Source organism: Anarrhichthys ocellatus, unplaced genomic scaffold (assembly GCF_004355925.1).
Source record: "Anarrhichthys ocellatus isolate YVR2014 unplaced genomic scaffold, GSC_Weel_1.0 scaffold43, whole genome shotgun sequence".
NCBI lineage: Eukaryota > Metazoa > Chordata > Actinopteri > Perciformes > Anarhichadidae > Anarrhichthys > Anarrhichthys ocellatus.
Window position 1 is genome coordinate 654,059 of NW_022280073.1, and position 23,478 is coordinate 677,536.

The following is a 23,478-nucleotide window of genomic DNA, read 5'->3' on the forward strand; positions in this document are numbered from 1 at the left end:
CACACACACACACACACACACACACACACACACACACACACACACACAAAGGGAGGCTCACATAGAAAGTTTGAATGTAAAGACAATAAAGACATTGGGCACAGCCCCGTAGTGGCTCGGCCTGATCCACTTTGTTTCTTAGTTACAGAGACGGGGCTGTATGAAGAGCAGCCGGCAGACCGTGAGGAGATACTCGAGGAATCTGACAAAAAGCGTAATAGATTAGAATCAGTCTCTGCCTTCAAAATACACCAATGTCTTATTTTAATTTACACATGTAAAATGACGGGCAATAATAGATCGTGATGGAACTTTCACTATCAGTACCCAGGTAGTTTAGCTGGCATCTTATCAAAGTCATAGTTTGATGGCAGTGACACTGTTCCCCTTTGTGAGTAAAATGTGAGTGAACCCGTTTTCTGTTTCACTAAGACACAGCACACGTGTTTACCCTGCAGCTATGAGAGAATCCTGGTGTGCTGCTACACGCTGAGACAGAGTTGCATAAGAGAAAATAAAAGGGAATAAAAGAGAGAACAGCTGTTGATTACAGAGTCACCATTTCAAGTTGACACCTGCTCCTGTCAGCCTAGTTTAACAGCTCACCTCAGCCTTCCTGTGGTGCGATGGAGAGAACACACACACCACTTTGAGCATCCACTGGGGTAGCGAAGGTTATGAATAGTTATGAATATTCAAAGTGGAAACTTTTCACGGGAGCTGACTGTAATAAAATGTAAATAGCAGGTGAATTATTTGCTCAGGTTGTATTTATAGTGTCATAAGCAGACATCATTGTAAACCTTCCTAATGGAAATGGAAAAAACATCAACAGTGTAGTTGAACAACAAAACAACAAACCCTTCCGTATGACCCCTCTCCAGAAACACAATGTCCCTCTCAGACCTCTGTCTCCTGTCCATGGACGTCCTCCATGACACACGTCTGCGTCGGTCAGCCGGTTGCCTGCGTTGGTGTGAGCGTTCCCAAAGGCAAGGATCAGTTGCACTCTGGGGGCGGCTAATGTAGGCGGGATCTGGAGGATGACGACTGCTGAATGAAGTGCTCGTTTACAATTCAATGAAACGGGCAGACATTTAACATGACATAAAGCCCAGTGTTGCTCATTTTAATACAGTTGGAATTTTATTTGTATAGCCTAGAGTCACAAATAACACATTTTCCCCAGAGGGCTTTACAGTCTGTGCAACATACGACGTCCTCTGTCCTTGGACCCTTGCATCAGATCAGGAAAAACTCCTTAAAGGTGTGTTTTACCCCCAAATCAGTCCACTTTAACAAATTGAAAATTGTTCAATACTTTTTCAGATATTTTTCAGAATTTCCGCAACCCTAGCGTCGAGTCGACGTTCTCCATTTGCGCCCGTTTCCTTGTCTCTCCTCCCTTGCCTTCAGAGCTACAACACCACCACAAATACAACGTCATAGATCTGTTTTCACACCAACAGGGAGTGCTTACGTGTGTGCTCACGGACGAGCACACTAGTGTCTCTCTCATATAGATGCTCTGTGGATAAGCTCACAAGAGACAAACCGTACATCTACAGCTCACAGGCTTCCCCCCCCACTGAGCATCACTCTTTGATGCATCTGGAGGGAGAGAGAGAGGGAGAGGGAGAGAGAGAGAGAGAGAGTCGTCGTCGTCACTACAGTTGTGCTTTACCCTACGTTCTCTCCCGTCTGTTTTGACCAACTTCCTACCAACCACTGACCCGGGACCTCTGCTGACCTCACCAGAAAACAACTCAGCACCATCTAGTGGACTGAAAAAGCAATTTATTTTATTTTTCTACTACCAAAACGTTTATAGTTTATATAATGAAAGATCGATACTTGGCTTCCGTGTATCGATGCAATATCGCCACGCTAAATATCGCGATACTATGCTGTATTGATTTCCCCCCCCCCCCCCCCCCCCCCTAGCGGGCTTACTGTGATTGACAGATAGGGACAGATCATACAATCAGTTAATATAGCCTGGGCCTTTAGAAGCGTTCGACTGTGTGACGTCATTGTTTGTTGCTTCCATATTGGAGCACTCTTATTGGATTGTTGTAGAGCCCTATAACTACTACCTGCAGTAGTACCATCATCAGAACTGCTTGTTGAAAATCGATGCTCCACAGAACAAGCGGTGAATGAAAAATTAATGAAATGGAAAGTGATGTTTACGTTGTAAGCGCTCAACAGTTACTTAAACTATGGACAGAAAATGAATCTGCAACTTTTTTGAGAATCAAATTATTGTTTGCATTTCTTTTTGGTTTTGTAAATTTAAAGTCTTGTGTTTTTGGGCTGTTTGTCAGACAAAACCAGACACATAACGAGGTCACTTTGCACTGGGGGAATGCTTTTTTCTTCACTATCTTCTTCTAGACAAAACAATCGTTTCATTGACAAAATAATCTTCTGATTAATCTATAATAAAAATAGTCCTTGCAGCCCTAGGAAGATGCCCACGTCTTGTCTTCCATTTGTAATAGTTGACAATGTGTTGTTTCAGAGCCCTGGAGACCAACAAGTACAACCATATCACAGCCACATACTACCTGCTAGCAGAGAGGATCCTGAGGGAGAAGCAGGAGAAGGAGGTCCAGACCCGCTCCTCCAGTCCCAGCAACATCAAGGCCCACTTCAGGTAAAGGAACAAGCTTCTATTTGAGCTGACGGGCGACCTTCCTCAGGCTGTGGCCCGTGTGCATCATTCCAGATTTTTTCTTCTTCTAGTGAAGCAGAACTATCACTGCTCATCATCATAATCTGAGTCACGGTGCGAGCCGTGAAGAGGGTAATTGACCTATCTCGCTCCACTGCCTGTCTGGCTCCCCTTGGCAGAGCTCTGCCACATTTGCTTAAGACTAGGTTAGATCTCCAAAGGTTTCATTTCCATTTATGGGGTCACTGGGCCTCCACCTGCTGGGCTCAGGGGAGGAGGTGGAGTGGGAGGGAAAATAGTCAACAGATACTCCATCATATCCTGACTTAAAGGTGATGAATCCAACAATGTGATCAAATGTATTGCCTCCACCCAGCTCTCAACGTGGATAAGTGGATAGTAAACGTATGGATGGAACCGGAGGGTGGGTGCTACATGCTACGTGCTACGTGCTACCTGTTCTGAAGAGTGAAGCCAGTGCGGAAGTGTCTTAAAGATGCATTCTCTCTACTGACCATCAGGGGGCGACTCCTCTGGTTGTGTAGAAGTCTATGAGAAAATGACTCTACTTCTCTCTGGATTTATTACCTCAGTAAACATTGTAAACATGAGTTTATGGTCTCAATCTCTAGTTTCAAGTCTTCTTCAATACAGCATGATGTTCATTTAGTAAATTATGCTTTAGGGCGAAATATGGTCACTTTGGTTCACCGGTTGCAAAAAGTCAAAATGGCGACGGCCAAAACCCCAAACTCGAGGCTTCATAACGGCATAACTACGTCCACTTCTTCTATTTAGTCTAATATGCACTAACATGCACTAAAAGGCCTACATTGCCGGCCTGGCTATGTAAACGAGCTCTGATAACAACACACACAGAGGGAGAGTCGCTTCATTGTCTGCTCTGGTAGACATTACTCCACTATATCTTTACGTAGACAATACTTGTTGTGTTTTGCTCCATTAATGCTCTGAATGTTTGAAAGAACCTTTAACGTTTCACATTCCCGTTCACTGGTGAGGTTAAGGGATGAAAGTTGTCATGAATGTATAAACTAAGAAAACACATCCTGGTTTATAACTTCAGCTTTCCAGGTGTTCCACTCTTTGCTTCCTTGCCAGCATTGTTCCTGTTAACAGGAAGGGAGAGCTGGATGGCGTACAGTTATAAAAGGAACAGGAACAAATAAGGAAGTGAGGAGGCTTCAGCGGGACAGCTGTGGTGGTGAAACAAGTCTAAGAATAATACCTTTGGGTTTTTTTATGTCCAAGGTTTATTATTTCCTCTATTCTTGGAATGGTTGAAGATGTAAAGGGTAAACAAAGGTAAAGAGGAGACATCAGTCAGTCATCCCATGTTCCAGCTGCCCACAGATGGTGAGCACATGGCAACAGTGACCTGCACACACAGTGGAAGTGTCAACGCTGAGCTGGCCTCTGTCGCGGAACACTGCATCAGAAAGTGTTTATGATTATTGCCACCTCTATTCTCACGCTTCACAAAGTGGTGCATGTGAAGGTGCTTCTCCTCCTCTGTCCTCTCAGTAGTGGAGAAGCTGCTGGTGTTTGTGAGCTCTGGTGGGATGGGCCTTTAGCCTCCTGTGCAGAGGATTGTACAGAGTACAGTGTGACCTGCTAATTGGCTCAGTGTGACCCACACGGTGGATAAGGCCTCTCGGATATGTTACAGTGTGTGTGTGAGGTAAGCAGGCCTCCAGTCCACACGGAGGAAAACATTAGACAACCAGTGAGCAGGTGTAACACTTGAGATCATATGTTGTAATGTCGGTACAGCCAATCACACACTGCAGGTGTGTTTTTTATTCATGTCTTTATGATTGGTGCAAGTCATCAGATGCAGCAGAATGGATGTTTAATGCTGGCACGGCTTCTGTTTCACTGCTCACCAGCTAGCTGCTGTAGAGCTTAACTTGTTTATTCTTAAACTGTCTCCATAACATGTCTGTCACACGTGTTTGAGGGATTTAAAACACTTATGGTACAATATATATGGACATGTCCTCCATCTTCCCCGTTGTGTTAATTTACATGAGAATGTCACCAACATGTTAGCCAACATGACGTGAGAACACACAGCAGGGTTTCCCTCCCATTAGACAACATTAGCTGTTAACAGAGCCTGAGAGTCCTTTATGTTTGCTTTAGTTGTGTTTTAATTTATGTTCCATTGCGGGTCTAATGTCTGAATATTCTCAAGAATTGACTGTAGTCCGGTACAAAACAGGTGTTCCTCTAAACGTGAGACAGGGTTGACCTGCTGTATGTATGGTGACCTAAGCAGTGATGACTAAATGCTGACACTCTTTCAGTGTTGTTTGGAGAGAAGCTGCTATCCATCACTTACTCTACACAGGAGACACGTATCTCCTGCACTAGTATGATGTTAGGACATCTCACAGCTCTCTCTCTCTCCATTGTGACGCTGACTAACCGGCTGGATAAACCCTTCCTCCTCTCTTCCGGGTCTAGAGACCGGAGGCACACTCTGTTCCATCGGGGGGGGGGGGGGGGCCCTCCCCCCTGGGGGGGGGGGGGGGGGGGGGGGGCCTTACTCACTGTGGGTGAATGGAGGAGCCGTGGTCTAGCTAACAAAGTGTGACCTTTGTGCGGCAGCGTTTTGAGACGATGACTGACGCTGAATATAAATACAGCGTGGACATAATTAACCTGTAATCAGATTCACATCTGTTGGGCTTGTGATGTAACACGAGTCCTGATCAAACAAAGCAGAGTGGAGCGATGGAGGAGGTGGATCTATTCGTCCCACTCGGGTCAGATAGTGTATCGTTTGACATTTCCATCATCTCAGTGGACTCTTTGATTTCCGCCTCTCCTCTCTGCTCCGTTTGTATTGGTCTGTATAATTACTGATCAAAGGCTTAAGAAGAGGTTTTTATTTATTTGAATGGATGAAATATGAAACTCATAGTGGGATCCTCCTGCCATACCTCTACAGGCAGTCGTGGCCCACCAGAGTGGACATGCACCAGGACATAGAGGACAGCCTGGCGGCGTCCTCCATCTCCCACGCCGGCGGCCCCCAGTCCCCGGCCCGCAGCGCAGAGAACCTGCTCAACGGACACCGCTCCAAGGGCCTGATAGAGCTGGGCCGCCGCGGCGAGGACACCACCGACTCTCCGGGACAGGTACGCCGTCCCGTCCCGTCCCATCCCGTCCCCATCGCTGGGAATGTTTGGCTCAGTTTGTTTCTGCACTGTATACTTAACATCCTGTTTTGATGTATTTTAAAGCATGTAGCTGTTTTATTTTATTATGTTCTTTAAATTTCCGTCTCATTCCAGGGAGCCGGTGCTGCTGCGTTGGGCCCCGATCCTGGGTCTGGTTCCACCAGGGCCCCCACTCCATCCACCTCAGCAGCAGCCAAGCAGCGAACGTGCCTGTTCAGGTGGGATTCAGCTTCAGTGGTGTCGTCATTTATGTCCATTTATCCCTGAACAAGAAGTTAGTTAAGAACCAGAGGAGACAGAAGAAGTGGATTCCCTATTTTGATAATGATCAGTAGTGATTCTAGAAAAAAGTCTTTTGAATATTTCTTGGTTTTGGACTATGACCGAATGAAAAGAAAACACTGAAAATGTACCATCAGACTTAAAGAATCCAATCGATTGATGCAGAAAATATTAGATAATCGTTAGTTGCAGCCCTTCTAAATTGTCTGGCATGGCGTTGCTTCGATCCTCTTTTTATCTAACAAATAAAGTCTTGTGCATTTTTCAGGTTGGTGGAGGATGAAGAGGAGGAAGAGCGGGACCCGTCCCCCCTCCCGACCCAGGTGGTCCTGAGGCGCAAGCCCCAATCCATCACCAACCGCCTCACCTCCCGGAAGAGCGCCCCCGTGCTCAACCAGATCTTCGAGGAGGAGGGGGAGTCGGACGACGACTTTGACATGGACGAGGGCCTGCCGCCCAAGCTCAGCCGCCTCAAGATGAACATGGCCGGTAACGCCGCCGGCGTGGGCTCCGGGGCCGCCTCCTCCTCCTCGTCCCCGGGGCCCACGCAGAAGCGCTACCATAGGCGCAAGAGTCAGGGCCGGGGGTCGTCGTGCTCCAGCTCCGAGACAAGCGATGACGACTCGGAGAGCCACCGGCGGCGTCTGGATAAGGACTCGGGCTTCGGCTACGGCTGGAACAGGAGGGACAGCAGCGAGGGGCCGCCCGGCAGCTCGGGGGGCAACGGGGGAGGCAGCAGCTCTGGGCAGAGCAAGCCTCCCGGAGAAGGAGGGGGGACCTCTGGTCCGGACAGGGGGAGTCCTCCAGGAGGGGGTGGTAATGGGGGAGAAGGAGGAGGAGGAGGAGGGGGTGGGGGTGGTGGAGGTGGGAGTGGGGGGGGGGGAGGAGGAGGGGGCAGCAAAGGACAGGACAGCCCCTCCAGCTGTTGTAACAACAGTAGCACCACTAGCCCCTCCCTCAGCTCTCTGGCTCGCTCTTCCCGCACGGCGAGCCGCGGCACCGAGCTGGTGGAGAGCCTGAAGCTGATGAGTCTGTGCCTCAGCTCCCAGCTGCAGCATCACCGCGCGGGGCGGGGGGGTCGAGGGGGAGGGGGTAAGTTCATCATAGACCCTCGCGGCCTCTCAGGAGGGAACGTGAAAATCCAGGAGAAATCAGCCTGGAGGATGTGCATCGGCTCCACCGGGAGCCTGGACACCATCACCCTCCCCACCACCGCCGCCCTGCCTCGCACCCACCACCACCACCACCACCCCCCCCATCACCATCACCACCACCACCGCAAAACGGCACCGCACGGCAGGGACGCTCACAGCAACCTGAGCGCTCTGAAAAGCGGCGTGCTTCAACTACCTCTGTGCGAGAAGACCATCTCCGTGAACATCCAGCGGGGCGGGGGCTCCAGGGACGGCCTGCTCTGTACCTCGGCCCCGGCCAGCTGCTGCCAGGTCATCTGAAGCCCCGCCCCCTCTCAGTCCCTCTGAAGCCCCGCCCCCTCTCAGTCCCTCTCACGTCGGATCACTCGCTGTGTTCAGCTGGAGCAGAGCCCGCCTTCACCTTCCTGTTTACGCTTGTTTTTAACTGTTGTCAGTGTGCTTACGACCCTTTTCTTTTGTTTCACGTCTCACCACGTCAGTGCAACTAGTGTGCTGCTTTCAGAACGTATTGAAATGACTGATGGTGAATATAAAGGTAGAAGTACACTTCTTTTAGCTGTACTGTGAGGGGGAAAATGTTTTTATGAGTTTAAGTCAATCATTTGGTGAAAAGGTCAATATCACGAGTCATTTTAGGAGACAACAGTCAAAATAATTTCGGAATAGTTGTAATTTCACCAAACATTTTTAATATTTAGAGAGAGCCTAAATGTCATTTAAAAAAAGTCATATTTCTGATAAAGTTGTAATTTTGAGGAAAAAGTCAAAATATTTCAAGAATAAAGTCAGAAGAACTTATTCTCATAATATTGTGACCTTCTTGAAAAGTTATGACTGATGACTTTTTACATTTATAATTACAACTTTATCCCCAAAACACTGCTGTGTTTTCTCAAAATAGTACATTTTTATTGTTAAAATGTCTTTTTTCCCTCGTAACAGCAGCCCTCATACTGTAACTACTGTACAGTAGCAGGCAGCTGACCCTCCATAAGAAACACTCCCCCCCCCCCCAAAAAAAACACCCCCACCCCCCCCCCCCACACTCTGAATGTTGGCCGGCAGCCGGATTATAAAGTGGATTTCATTTCTATGAATCCACGCAAGACGAGAGAAGTTTTTAATTTGTAACTCCAGTCTGGACTCATACTGCACTCAGACAATCCGTTTTATGTTGTTTCACTAGAATGGTTTCAGCTCATCTGTTACAGCCCGTTAGATCTGAGTGGCTCTTTATTTAAAGACACTTGATGAACGAGTGTTTATGGTGCATTCTGAATTATTACTGCTGACCAATGTAAAATGAGGTGTTCCTATTTGTTTTATTCATATTTTAAATGTGTCGCTGATAAAGAACATGAGCCGTGTCTGACTCTCCCTATCAACATCACCCCTCCTCCCCCCCTGCTGGCTTCTCTCAGTCCCACCTGCACCCACGTGTCACCCAAAGCTTACTGTACACGTGGGCGTGTGGGGTATGTATATATAAAGTATGTTGAAAAGTAAAGTTTATTTTTTAAAACTTGTACATTTTTGTTCGGAAGCGATCTGCTGTTTGAAACATGTGCGGGGGGGAGCTGTAATAAAAGATAAGAAGACTTCCAGCTTCTTAAAGGAGCCCAGAGACAGACGGGCTGTGGTGGGGGGGGGGGGGTTCTCTGAGGGCACTGGCAATAAGCTATATGGTGTGTTGCAGCTATCTGTACAGAAACATTTTTATTAGTTTCATTTTAATTTTATTCCAAACGTGTGCAGCCTCACTGGACTGAACAGAAAACAAGAGGAAAGCTCTGTCTGATGTTTCTTTCTCTCCGTTTGTCGTCTGAGTTCTCTTTTTCAAACCAAATGTAAATAGAGTGTAAATACGGTGCTCCGTCTCTCCATCTAGAACAGCCGGGTGAGCCCTCTGGTGCATAGCTGTACAGTGATCTAGCCTTATAATTAGTACTACTGTATGGGCGTCTCAGCTGAAAACAAAGCAAGCCTATTCATACTGTCGGGTCCGTCTGACTGTCGTCTTACTCGACTGTATCCGGGTGAGTGACGTGCATGTGTTTCAATGTTTGACATTCAGTGACACAGAATCAGCCACCATGTTACTGGACCAAAAAGCAGCAGGAAAGAAGAAGAAAAACAAAAAAAAGAATTGGAACCGACAGAAATATTCAGTGTATAATTCTGTAGTTGATACCTGTTGTCAGAAGTTGCATATAGCTATGGTAATATCCAAAAATAAAATGTGGAATACTGTCTCATACGTGTGGTCTTCTGAGTCTTTCTTGGTTGATTTTATTTCATGTTTTCTTCAAACCGGGCGAGACCGCTGATCCTCGAGTCACGGAGAATAACTCCCAGCACTAAAGCGACACATTAAGAAGTTGATGCGGCACCAAGTCTCTTATTTCCACATCCAGTGAAGCATGTTCCAGGCTTCGAGCGCTTCAATCCAATAACGGGCCAAACACACAGCAGGTGCAGCTGGACGCACGTTTCATTTCCCTTTTTATTTTTTTTATTACGGTTTCAATCTACTTTGTACATTAGATAATGTAAAAACCAGAGCGTAGAATAACTAATATTCAGATATTGTCAGTGGAAATCAATGGCACCTGTCATAACATTATGAAGGTAGCTGACTGACATGACAGCAGGATTTAGTGTGCCACAGGCCCTCGACCTGTTCCAACAGGAGGTTGAAGGTGATTTGGAGGACGTGTCAGAGCAGGAAGACAACTCTGACTGATTATTGACTAGTTTATGATAAGCATGTTATGTTTTGTGTTCTAAGTGGTAAATGTTGAATTAATATTGATAATTAAGATTTCTTATGATATAGCAGTGAGGACAGCGTTTAATGGTTGCAATGATTAAATATGTTTATGATGTAAATTCCAACAGACATATACTATGACTTTCACCTGACTGTTTTTGAAGTACTATACTATTACTTTTTTCGACATACTGAATCATGCCTTTTTAAAAGAAGCTTTACTTAACTACTATACTATGACTTTTGAAACCTGTGACTTTTTTTTGACATACTGCACTACGACTTGTTTTATGACTTATTTCGACATACTGCACTGTGGTTTGTTTTTCACTTTTTCTCGACATACTATGCTATAACCTTTTATCAGTCTTTTTACATACAATACTATGTCAAATACTATAATATGAGGGTTTTCTAAACTTTTAAAAATCTTTTTTCGACATACTATACTACGACTATGGCTTTTAATATATATACATATATTTACAAATATACATACACATAATGTACATATATATCATAAATACATATTTTGATAGTCATATTGTTTTGAGGTATCGGGGCACTTTTAGAATTCATTTGAACTAACTCCCAAAAGAATCGTAACATTCCAGGAGATGAATCAGTGAAAACCAACAAGGAAACATTTCATTTCCTCCTTTAGAAGCTTTCAACAGACTTTATTCTCCTCACTTTCTATACATCAGGTCATGTAAATACCAGAGCACAGAAAAAAAACTAATATTCAGATTGCAATTCAAGGCACCACGGGTGTTAAAAGAGCTCCATATTACTGACTATACCCTGGTCACAGTGCATGCTAACGCAAGACAACATTACAACAAGTCTGTGGAAGCAACAACATTTTAAGCACGACCATCGACTTCCTGTTGAAATATAAATACCATACATGTACTGCATTAAACATTTGATTGCTTCTTCTTGGGATCCACACATTGAAGTTTGAATTTTTAAATCTTATTTTGGTAACAGTCATTTTGTTCAAGATTTTAATTACAATCATATATCCAAAAATAAAAAGGTTTTAGCAACATGTTTATAGCTTTTTATTTCTATCAGACAATTTCATTTCCTTTCTGAATTTGTTAGCATTTAAACATTTCTTTTAACGAATTAAGTTTTTTGAAATGACCTCATGAAAAGTTCAAAGAGCAGAATTCAGACCACATAAACGAAGATGCTTTTCAAAGTAAAATAGTGTTTAACATTTCAACACCACCGACGTATTCAGTAGAGATTTCACAATAATGTGTTGGCTTGCGTATGAGACTGGAACTTTATGGCTTCATTTGCTTCTTTACTTGGAGTGCACAATACAACATGATCACATGTCGTCAACAACGAGCAGCTTTAATAGTTTAGCCAGTCGGTGAATAACTGGAGGCTTTGGTTTACTGTGTTCACACCATTACTCACACATATGACAGAACAGAAAAAAAGTCCTTTCATCATCACTTCATATGAGCTACAGTACGTCATAATACAGCATTCATCTGTGATTTCACCACCTGCTGTGAAGATATTGCAGATAAGCAAAAAAATAAAATCAGCCCCACGAGCTCCGTAGGGGTGTGGTCTTGATACGTACACGTGTCCTGTATAAACTGTGTGAGGCTGTGTGAAGCGGGTGCCGGCGGTCCGTCACCGTCTGCAGGTCCTCCTCTCCTCCTCACTGGATGGTCTTGCTGAGCTCCGAGGCCTCGAGCATTTTCTGAAACAGAGCGACAGGTTCATGTGGATTTGTTCCGCTGCAGTAACGTGCTGCGTGTGCGGGTCAGCCTGTCATTTATTTAAAAGGAATTGGCATCCATCCTGCTTTGGTACAGTAGCCGTGCAGTTTATTGGAATGATAAGCAGAAAGCAGCTTCCCACCAGGATGACTCTGATGATGTGCACGTAGCCGAGGAGGAGCTCTGTGGGCCCTGGTGCTGTTTACAGAACGTCTCATTGGTCCCGTTTATTAACACTACGTCAAGCTAACTGGAGATCAGACAGGTCGGAACCAAACAGACTTATTAGGAGGAGAAAACGAAGGCCGACAGTAAAATCTGTGCATCGTAAAAATCCGTCAGTTCACTCTTTACTTTACTTACAATGGAGCGGCCTCAGTAAGCCTCAAAGATTCAGGGCCCCACATCCATTTTTCTGAGAGCACAATCAGTAACTAACTACTAAGTAACAGCAAGATAAGAATACGCACAATTCAACCAAACCGCTGAAAGTCTGGGAGACGCCTGATAGTTGACGTTACGCCCTCTGTGTGTTCACCGTGCCAGGGGCTGCTCGGTCCCGCTTAACGGGACTTAAGTCCCGCTTAACGGGACTTAAGTGGCATAAACGAGTAAATGAGCCACACCGTCATCTCCCGCGGCCAGGAGACCACCGCCGGGAGTAGAGAGCATCCGCCGACTCCGGGAAGAGAACTCCCTGTCAGAGGCTGCAACGACCCGTACAACTAATTGCTAAGACAGGAAAGCAGGCAGCAGGATAGTCTTATTCATGTACGTTTCTAATGCAATACATGGTGGACACAGTCAATGATTGGAGAGCGTCTGGAACACCTGAAACACAACAGGCTCCATGAATGTGAGGACCACAATCAGAAGCTTCTAGCCATTTGGTTTTATTTACCGAGATTGTTAGTGGCGCTCTGCTGACAGCGCACAGCTTTAGAGGGAAAGGGGAGCCGGAGCTGCACCGCGAGCCAAAACCTGATCCTGAAACACAGGGCTGGTCTTCTCGCAGCTGTCCAAACACCACTGGGGTTTTTCCCACGAGGTTACACAGGAGCAGAAAAGAGCAAGACAGTGTGTGTGTGTGTGCGTGTGTGTGTGTAGAATAAGGGCCGTACTCTACACACGGTTGGCCCCGATGCTCTCCAACGCGTCCCGGTTGCTCTCTAATAATGCCCCGCAGCTTTGAAGACGCTCCACTTCCCCGGAGCCTGATCTTGGCAGAGTTACTTTGTAATCAATTTATTCTTTCATGCTTCTGGCGAGACGCGAAGCGGCCGGTTCTTCTGTCCCACAGACTGTTTCCACGGAGGGGTTTGTGCTGAGGCAGCCGTTTAGCCCTCTGAGCGGATTCTTCAAGGGGGCTAAACACCAAAAGAGGCAATTAAAGCCTTTTTAATAACCAACTGAAAGACCGGAGAATCCAGAGAACGAATCCGTTTTAATGAACAGGACGCCCACAGCTTTGTAGGGATTTCTGGGGGGATGGGTTTGCAAAGTAAAAAGATAATAACTGCTCTAACTGAATACCTCTAAACTCTTACTCGTGATATCAAGAGATACTTGAGGGTTTGGTTCAACACTGAACTGAAAAGTCACTATTGCAGCAGGACACTTGTTAGCAGAGTGGTGGCTTTGTGCCACTCTAATGCAGTTTATGACAGCGTGCCACAGAGGGAGGTTCCTATTGGCCTGAGGGTGGGATTACTTCTTTCAGAGGCTTTTCACAGAGTTCTAAACGAGTTCTTAGCTAAAGGTTTACTGGTGAGTTGTAGCTTCTGCTTATTGGCCAATCAGGAGAGTTTCAAACTAAAGTTTACATTTTTAAAAGATTGGTGATATGTGCGCCTACTTAACACAAAATCTCAATATATCTAGAGTTATATCAAAATCCAATCATCTTTTCTTTCTGTAAACTAAATACGACGTGTGCTTACGTAAGCTAGCACCATCAATATCACGACATCCATCTATCAATAAATAAATCTGCAACTTTTAGCGACAAGGGAGGTGTGTGTGGAGTGAACAGTGCTCCGTAGCGCACTACATTCTAAGCCCGCCCCCTTTTTAGCGGTCCAATCAAAAGCAAAGGATATGATTTCAACCCCTCTGGTAACCGCACGCCGCTCAAATATTCTGTTTCACTGGAGAATACGTCACAGTACAGAAGCTAAAGACGCTCTAACTTCCGTTTACAATCTACCGGTAACTAACACAAAGAGGGGGGCCACTGGCTGGGATGACAGCACTCTGCATGTAGCATGAAGGGTGAGAGTTGTTATCCCTGCGTGACTGTCTGATGGAGGCCTCTGGCCTTCATGGATCCTTCCTTAAACACTGCTGAATTCTAGCAGCAAATGTTCACATTACCCGCAGCATTAAACCACTAATCCATCATCAAAAGAGTCGCCACTCGTCGGCCATCGACTAATCGACTAATCCGCTAATTGTTTCAGCTCTACATACTGACGTTTATTGGTCAAAGCCCGATATTGAATACAATTCTTTACAGTCCGGCAACAGCGATCCAGAACCAGCCCCAAGCACTCGTTGTTTAGACATCACTGGGGACAGTAACCTCCGCCTCACCCACCACTTGTAGTAATCCGTGACATAATGTACTGCAACTACAACGTACTCTTCACCTTTGATATTGTGGACACGCTCAGGGACCGTGGCGGGATGTAACTTTCCATAATCGTGATTGTCTGGTTCAAACATAGACTGTATATAAATATCCTTATATATAGTACATGGTTCACAGTCACTCACCGTGTTGCTTGCTAGCTTAGCAACAATTCCATAGGTTAGCCGGTGCCGTCGTACTGCCATGTTTGTTGATATCAGACACACAGATGACGCTTCTTAAACACGAATCACGAGCCTGCCGTGTCAGTTTGATTATAAATGTATTTATGAAGATCTATGGTGAGTTGTTGTGTCTTTCTAGCCAAACGGCTACTGTGGTGCTAACATAACAGCTAGCAGGCTCTCGCGCCAACAAGATGCGGCCGTGCTCGGCTCGTGATTGGGTCGGGGCTGGTGTATGGGCCGGACCTCGATACCACGGCTCCACTTCCCGGTCACTACTGCGAAGACACTGGCTCCAATTGCACAAGATGGCGGCGCCCGAATCCAGGTTATTTTGGCTTCATTTTTGTACAGTGGGAGGAAGGGGAGACGCATCGTCCATCTTTTCATACAGTCCATGGAGGCATGTGTACAATACAGGGATGCTTTCAGGAAGTGTCTTTTCATATGTATTCACTGCGATGACATCACATGGAAGTTCTCAGCTGTATCTACTCTGTCTAATGAAGTCAGGGTTGAGGTATGAAGTGCTCTTTCTGCTGTGATTGATCTGCTCAGATGGCGGTGTGAAGGAAGGTGACTTGTAGCTGGAGAAGTGCAGCCAAGAAAGTCACTTGTCCATCTGATCAAGTGTCTCCTGTGGGAACGTGAGATCTCCCTCACCACTTCATCCTACATGCCCTCCTGTGACTGTCGGTGTGCATGTTGGCACAGAGCCAATGAGCAGCTACATTAATATCATAGCCTGCAGTCAGAGCTGTCAGCAACTACTGATCTGTAGAAGTTGATGTGCCGACATCTGCTGAGAAGAATGATGAAGTCTAAAAAGCTTCTCTCAGCTAGTATGATGAAGATATGGTGAACAGAATATTATTTTAGTTCATTTCTGTCATTTAAAATTCATTCAGATTAAGGTATTATGATGAGAAGTCAACATGCGTTTGTACCAGGCAGCAAACTCCGGTTCTGAAAAGTGAAACCAATGCAGAAGTGCTTAAAACCTGCATTCTCTCTAATGACCATCAGGGGGCGACTCCTCTGGTTGTATAGAAGTCTATGATAAAATAACTCTACTTCTCTCTTGATTTATTCCCTCAGTAAACATTGTAAACATGAGTTTATGGTCTCAATCTCTAGTTTCAAGTCTTCTTCAATACAGCATGATGTTCATTTAGTAAATTATGGTCCATTTAGAGTCAAATAGACCATAAAGCAGAGTATGCTTTAGGGCGGGCTACATTGTGATTGACAGGTCTGGAATTTGTCCGTGTATCTAAGAACTGTAATTCTTTCACAGTGCGTTTTCAGTTCATGGAGGATAAGTGCAACATTTTTGTCGCTTAAAAATATATTTAGCATCAAGTTTCACTTAGCTCCACCCTCTCTCTGTCCTTGTCCTGCGTGAGGGTCAATGTATGCTGATGAAAGTTAAGAGTCTGAGTGTAGTTCTTCCCTCCTACTGTAATATGTGCGCACCAACTCTGGCGTCACTAGTTTGAACGCCACAAAAAGAAAATGACATAATCAAAACCCAAATATAAATGTTTCTGCAACATTTGTGTTCATTTGGTCTCTTCTAACTACGCAGCCTAATTTTGTTCCCCAACCGTCTCGACTGTCTTTCTGTCTGCTTCAGTCAATACATTGTAATGCTGTGCATCGTCTAGCAGTCTAACTACCTTTATTTGTCTCTAACTCAGTCACAGTAATTTTCTGTCTGTCTGCCTGTGTGTCTGAGGTCAAACAGACTCATCCGCTGCAAACAGGGCTCTTCAACAAGCTACGGGGGGAAAAGGAAACCATTTACGCACCGGTTCATACATTTAACTTGAGTAAATGACCTGTGATGAGGTTAAGTATGATGCCATGCTGACTGTTAAATCGACTGGTTTAAATCCCGGTTATAGCCGGGGGGAAGGGGATTCTGCTAAATATCCAAACTCACTCATGTTATATCACAGACTCACAAACAAACCACTGGAGTTAGGAGATTAGATGAGCATCCAAGTGCACAACAGAGAAAACACAAAACCCTTTTAAAACGTCACTCCAGTCTCCAAACCAAATATCACCCAAACTCACATAGCCAGAGCTACTCACCCTCCACGGAGCGATCTCTGCAGAAGCAAGAGACCACAGAGCAACACTGTTCACACCCAACGAAACAAAAGGATACACCAGGCCATGGCAAGCATGTCACCAGGACAGGAAATAAACTAGCGTTGTACGCAACTTGCAGTTTTATCCAACAGACTAATGTAACAATGTGAATTGTGACCTTTCAGGGGTAAGGATTGACCTACAATCTGTGTGTAACCTGTGTTACAACGACCGGATTATGTACATTGAGGACGGGGAAGCTGTATGTAAAGGGTCAAACATGTATAAATGGCTGCGTACTGTGCAGCAGCAGACGTATGACAAAGAATACGCATGAGAGAAATGATGAACCAAGAGCCACACAGCTCATCAGAAAAGCACTCAGCCTCCGTCAGCCCACATCAAACAAATGGCTGCGGTGCCGAGCAAGCTAATGCTTTACCGCAGAGGAGCCGTGTCAATACTATTAACATAGGGCACGCCATTTGTCTTCGGCAAAGTGCTCTGGGACAGGCATCAAGAGCTCATACTTAATGCTAAATGGGAAGCTATGGGCGAGCATGTTCTAATGGATGTAAGCATAACATCGCTGTGTACGTTGTGTGGGGAGGCTGGTAGCCTGACGAGGGAGTTATTACGGCCTCAACGGGACCACCACGTGTGTGTGTGTTTATCCTAATGTATGTGTGAGGACATAACCTTCTGATTATACACGATAATCAGAAGAAGATACACTAGGGCTGGACAAAATTTTCTATCAGCAATACCATCGCAATGTATGCAGATGCAAGAATTATATCTACACAAATAAAACTGCTTATACAGCAATTAGCGGAGTTTGACTTCATAGGTCACACATGAAGAACTTGGTTAACATGGTCACCAGTAGAGCTGTGTATTGGCAAGATGCTGGCAATACGATATGTATCATGTTACAGGTGGAGGATTCAATATATTGCCATATTTCGCCATATATTGCAATTCTGTCAATTGTATTTTATGAAAACTGTCATTTTAAGGCTGTAACAATTTTACATTTTCCCGACAGGATTATTGTGGCCAAAAGAGTTCCCGATAACGATATTATTGCGATATCTATATAAAAATCAGAAAAATGAAATGCTATCAGTCAAATTCATCTCTGAACTTTGTTTATTGTGCTTTTTGACTCTTTTTTATCAGATGAATTACACTTAAGATACGAGCAGAGGGAGGGGAGAGTCTGTAACATAGCTGTAGAAATACGTGACTTAAGAGGCGAGAGATTATTTAATTATTCTCTATACCGGTTTATCATGACACCCCTATGTAAAAGTATTAAGAACATGCCGCCATATGCATAAAAGTTCAGAACTGTGAACAGAACAGTGGGATCTGATTTATCACTTTATGTCCTTATAACATCCAACATCATGTACTGCATGTAGACTATTACTGGAAAATGGATTAAAATGTTTTTAGGAATTGATACACAAAATTGAATATAGTCTATTCTTAGACAACTAATCACTAGTCCCTCACAATGGACTAATGCTCACACGCCCATTATGTGTTGATTATATTTACAAAGCAGACACACCTTCTCCAGCAGCGTCTGAGCTAAAGACTAGCTCTGCAGTAAAAGGTGTGATATATACACGATACCATTTTGGTTTTAAAGCAATGAATTCCCACTGCAGGTCAGTAACGTTAAGCTGTTCAAGTGTGCTGATGATTGCCGCTTTACTTTAAGAGTGGAAACTGAATATTTTGCTCAGGTTTCCAAAGCGGGAGAATTGTGTGAATCTGGCTTCCTGCTGGTTGAGGCTGAGAAAACAAAGGAAGTCATTTGAAACCACGCCATCTGTTTCCCTCTGTGATCAGTCTGTGGGAGGTTTTAGTATCTGGGAACATCCTGACGTTCACAGACACTGTTGATGCCATGTGTAAAACAAAAACAGTCCTCGTCCTACCAAGGAAGCGTCCTTGACTTTGATATGAAGACCCAGCCTGTTGGTCACTAAGCGTTTGAACTGGATAACGGTGCTGATGAGGACAAACTCTCACACACTGTTAATGCTCAAGGCCATCACCACAACACATTCCAGTAGGACCTTCCTTAATGGGGTCAGACATGACCTAGTGCTGTGCATCGGAGGCTCAAACCCTGTCAGCGTCTCTGGCATCAGACTACCTCCCCTTTGTGTGTGTGCTGCTCCTTTTTAAGAAGCACGCACACATATGAAACATCTAGTGCTGAGAGATCTGTTCATGGTCTTCTGTCACTCTTAGAAGTCAGGGCATGTGTCTATGTAGTAATGCGGGAGTTTCATTGGAAGTCGGATAACATGCCCAGAGCTCCCACTGCTTCTCAAACATAAAATTCAAGGATTTCCCAAGCCCAGGACCTTCTAATGCAAAGACCCAACACGTCAGAGTTTGAGACAGGGATGGAGGTTAACTACTGCAACAACACGGAGAAGTAGCAGGCTCTACAGAAGAGTTAAACAAAGAGAGCCTGGAATGTGTGCGCACTTCTCAACTGTGCTGTTACATAGTAAATACAAACATCAGAACTTTAATTTATATTCTTGCACAAAATATATAAATTCAAGCACTTTTAAAGACCCATGTCTATTTATAGACACTTTCAAGGTCTGGATTTTTCACAAACTTTCTTCTTTTTTATTTATTATTTATTTATTTTTTTAACAGCAGCAAACAAGCGCAGAGATAAATTGAATCCAGTTCATCAGTCTTCAGAAACAGCTTATCTTGTTGCACTCGTGTCTCTCTCACTAGTTAATGTAACTAAAGTTCTGTTTGCGTCACTTTCTGTGGACAATGCAGCTCAGAGGACGTTTTGCATTTACTCAGCTGCTTCTTTTAGACATCCACTCACAAACCTTTTGCCTAAGACTCGTGTTACTGTTAGCGCCACGATTAACCCTTTTTAAGCCCTCGCTCTTTTATACATTGGATCAAGGAGGTCATGATGCGTCTTCAAATCAAGAAACCGAGGTTACCTTTAAACGGATGATTTATAATATATAATACTATCTGGTTTCCCCTCGTTGGTTATATAGAATAGATCCTTTCCAGCATCTTGATAGGTAATGTCATTCATAAGTAGACACTCTGACCGTTCAATGCTAATAACATGTATATTTTTATTTTATTGTATCACTGGTTTTATTTTAATTTGATGTATTTTTGCTCGAGGATACTGCTTCAGTTATACTTTATAGTTGTGATATAAAGGGTCCACCACAATATGACAGGCTTGTTCCGTCATTAAAATATATAAATTGGTTCCGATATTCTAAACATGAGAAGCCTACAATCGTCTAATTGTGCTGCATTCTTTTCTTGTATAGTCGTCGCTGTTGTTGTCGAGTGGCTTTACGTGGAAGTGACTGTGTTGTCAGGTTTTACCTTCTTCTTGAGGGCCTCCAGGGATTCAAACTCCAGGCGGGCCAGATTGATCTGGATGTGTTTGGGAACATCTGGGATGAGGAAGGTCAGGATGAACTTGAAGGCCAGCAGCCCATGCTGAAATCACACAACAGACACATCACATGGAGTAACAGATACTTTAGACCCTGATGTTTGTATGTGCATCCTTTAAAAAAGAAAATGTAGTAAGGAGGGCATGCTTTGAAAGAAAGATCGACATAACTTGATTATGTTTTTGATGGTATACAGGACACATGGTATCAATAGTTCCCGGGTGAGGCTCTGTGTCTGAACTACAGGCATCTGAGCTTCTTGCTTGTATGGGAGGCTTTCTGTATTCTGTCTGGTTATCAACAAGTGAGACACATGACCGTTATCTTGCCGACCTGTCCTAGACTTGGGGAGCAATGCATAAAAGGGCTGCGACTCTAGACCCACGATATCTACTAGTGTACAAATGAAGCTAATAAAATAAAAATAAAAAGGCCTCCTTGAGGTTCTATGCATCCACCATCCAGTCAAGTCAGAGTTTACATCCATGTCCGTCCAAAATGTCAGCACAGATATCTTCTGTGTCAGCGCTAAAGAAAGGGCTGACTCAACACGTTATCATTCTGATATAGAGGCGAAAAAACCCTTATTTGTATTTCCTTAAACCAATCACAATCGTCTTGGGCGGCGCTGAGCACAGGACGCCGCGACGGTGATCTTGCCACAGCGCAGATAGCAGCTTGTAGAGGACAATGCTGCTAACAATGTGCACAGTCTGCATCTGGTCAGTCAGACGACAGTCACCTGATCTTTGACCTCGAACTACCAAATTTGTTAAGTTCAAGAGGATGTTTGTGCCAGATGAAATTAAATTCCCTCCTGTTGTTTCCTGGGACGTTCACGAGAATGGGACGCACGTGAGGTCTCAGTGACCTTCACCACCAAAATCTAAAACTTACTACGATCAATTCAATATGATGGACTCCAGAGCCAAACAATAACAAACTGTCCTATTGCAGATAGTACTAATGACTTCTTTGAACCAAAATATCACAATAAACCATCCTCTATATTCTATTGCAACCTGGTGTTCCAACACTCTACGCTCTAAAGTACATGTGCTATATGAGGGTACGTGTGAAAACTGCTGATACAGTACCAACTATTACCCAGCAAATTGTGTGATGATAAATGTCTTCTCAGCTGCTCTGGTTATCAGACACAGGTGACCTGCACACACCTGAATCAGCAGGACGTGTGCTTTCCCATGAAGATGACAGTACACATTCACGTCCATTAACGCTGAGCAAACAGCTCTCAACTGCCACCGTCCACACACACATTCACACACCTGTGCCATCTGGAGGACCGCCAACTGCCATCAGCTCCTTTGATTCAAGACCCTTTTTCCTCATCACGGTAATGGACCGATGCGTGCTACAGTAGACAGGGAGCAGACTGCTTCACAGAAATGGGTTTCTGGCTTGTAGATGGAAGTGATTTGGGTGAGACGAATGATTATGAGCTTCCAGTGGTAATACGCTTCTGTGACTCTCTAATGTTAACTTCACAGGGCTCACCCACACAATGTTGATATGAGCTTTAACCAAGGTTGTTAACCTACGTTTTTGAAACCATTCCTTGTAGACTTTTTAATTTGATGAAATACTCCCGTCACCAACAGTCCAATGATTGTCCTCAGGGGTCTTTAGCTAGGATGTTACCGATTATTTGTGCACAGGTAACACAAGGTGAGGTTTTTGGAAAATGTGTGGATGAACTGTGTTGCCTCGATTTACTTCCACGATGAGCTGTCAGACAGAAATGGTAATTATGAGCCCTGGTGGTGAGTAAAGGTCTGTCCTGAGCCTTTGCCATTTCAAAGAGTTTTTTACATTTCTGGCTTCAGAAGCTCAGATTTTTTGTCATTCCAGTCAGCACAGCAGCTCCGCTAATTAACAACGGAACGAGAGAAGAAACCCCTGACCCGGGGGACTTGTCACATTGATGGAAAGTGCACAATAAACACGCCGGCTCTTAGTTGATTGCTAATGCTATTGGAGGCTAATTTATATTTCTGAGTGATTCAGCGGCGCAAGGTTAAGTTGAGACTGAGAGGACGGCGCCTGAGAACGTGACGTCTGAAATGTTGTTCTGTTCAAGGTCTGACAATAAATTCTGTTGTGCCCGACACTAAAGGATGTGATGGAAATTCAAATGCAGTTTTAAAGGTGATTTCATTGTCATCGCTACATGGAACTTGACTGGTCTTCTCCTTCACCCACATGATCCCCCATGTCTAGTTAGAACCCAGTGGGGGTCCTAATCCAAAGACTGTCATCTTTAACCATGAGAGCAGACATGTCTTTGAGAGCATGCGGCTGCATGGCTGACTAGACTGCTCTTTCGGCACTTAAAGCTGTTACCATGGCACCGCTTTACTGTGAATTGAGATACTAACATTTCAATCCAACTGATGAGGAACTGCTAGTTCTGCAGTTTCATGTGTAATCTGACATTAGCAGAATATAATATTCAAACTCAGACTCTCCGGCACGTGATATGGAGTTATCACTACTTATCACTGGATTTCCTTTTCCTGGATCAGCCCAGTCACCAGGAGAGGAGGATACGTCGACAGTCGACGTTTTTGTATTACATCTGAGCAAGTGACGTTATATATTGAGCAACCGTTATTGAAAGTTACATCGTACAAGTACAACATGCGAGAAAGTCCACTAAGGGAAAATGGAAGGGGTGCAAACACAGGACTTTAACCCAGGACACAGCAATTCCTGTCTAGGGATGGGTATCGTTAGGATTTTATCAATACTAGTACTCTAATTGAGTCTGCTTATCGGTTCCTTTTGTTTATATTGTGAGAAAAAAAGACATTTAATTAAGAAAAGAATCAGCATTGCTTTATTATTCTTGTATGTAGTATACAAACAGTCTTTCTTGAGCAGCAATAAAAAAAGTTCCAAAATCTTTAAAATACATTTGCAGCTAAATAATTAGCGAAGTGATTAGCTTTCATTGATTAGCCTGTTCTTATGATCAAACTCTGTAAAGCATCACTAACGTTACCTGCAGTGGAGGATGGACGGCTGCTCAACAAACAGTGGAAAACTGCATTTCTGCAGATTCATGATCTGCTTGTTTGCCAAATGTTTTGATAAATTACTGGTGTTGCCTCCATTGCTTGTGAGGGTATTATTGCATTTGATACAACTAGAGTTCTCAGCATCCACTCGAGTATTTCTGTTCTCTTTACATAATGCGTGTCTCACGTACT

The 23,478-nt window shown here is 44.3% G+C and overlaps 2 protein-coding genes across 7 annotated transcripts in view; one reads left to right on the plus strand and one right to left on the minus strand.

Annotated features, from left to right (window-relative positions):
- The window catches only part of snrka (SNF related kinase a), a 42,567-nt gene extending 34,236 nt beyond the window's left edge, over positions 1 to 8,331 (plus strand). The window contains exons 5-8 of the mRNA XM_031868585.1: positions 2,525 to 2,659; positions 5,655 to 5,844; positions 6,001 to 6,104; positions 6,437 to 8,331. Of these exons, the coding sequence (XP_031724445.1) occupies positions 2,525 to 2,659; positions 5,655 to 5,844; positions 6,001 to 6,104; positions 6,437 to 7,622 (1,615 nt within the window). The 3' untranslated portion in view covers positions 7,623 to 8,331. The remainder of the gene's footprint in view (positions 1 to 2,524; positions 2,660 to 5,654; positions 5,845 to 6,000; positions 6,105 to 6,436) is intronic.
- A 2,424-nt stretch (positions 8,332 to 10,755) lies between these two features.
- The window catches only part of ano10a (anoctamin 10a), a 54,174-nt gene continuing 41,451 nt past the window's right edge, over positions 10,756 to 23,478 (minus strand). For 5 of the 6 annotated variants that reach the window (XM_031868646.1, XM_031868644.1, XM_031868643.1 and 2 more), the window contains exons 13-14: positions 20,172 to 20,288; positions 10,756 to 11,824 (exon numbers count right to left, since the gene is read on the minus strand). In XM_031868646.1, coding sequence (XP_031724506.1) covers positions 11,783 to 11,824; positions 20,172 to 20,288 — 159 coding nt within the window. In that variant the 3' untranslated portion in view covers positions 10,756 to 11,782. Of the gene's footprint in view, positions 11,825 to 16,757; positions 16,775 to 20,171; positions 20,289 to 23,478 lie in introns of all 6 variants that reach the window. The other variant, XM_031868647.1, reaches the window with a different exon arrangement.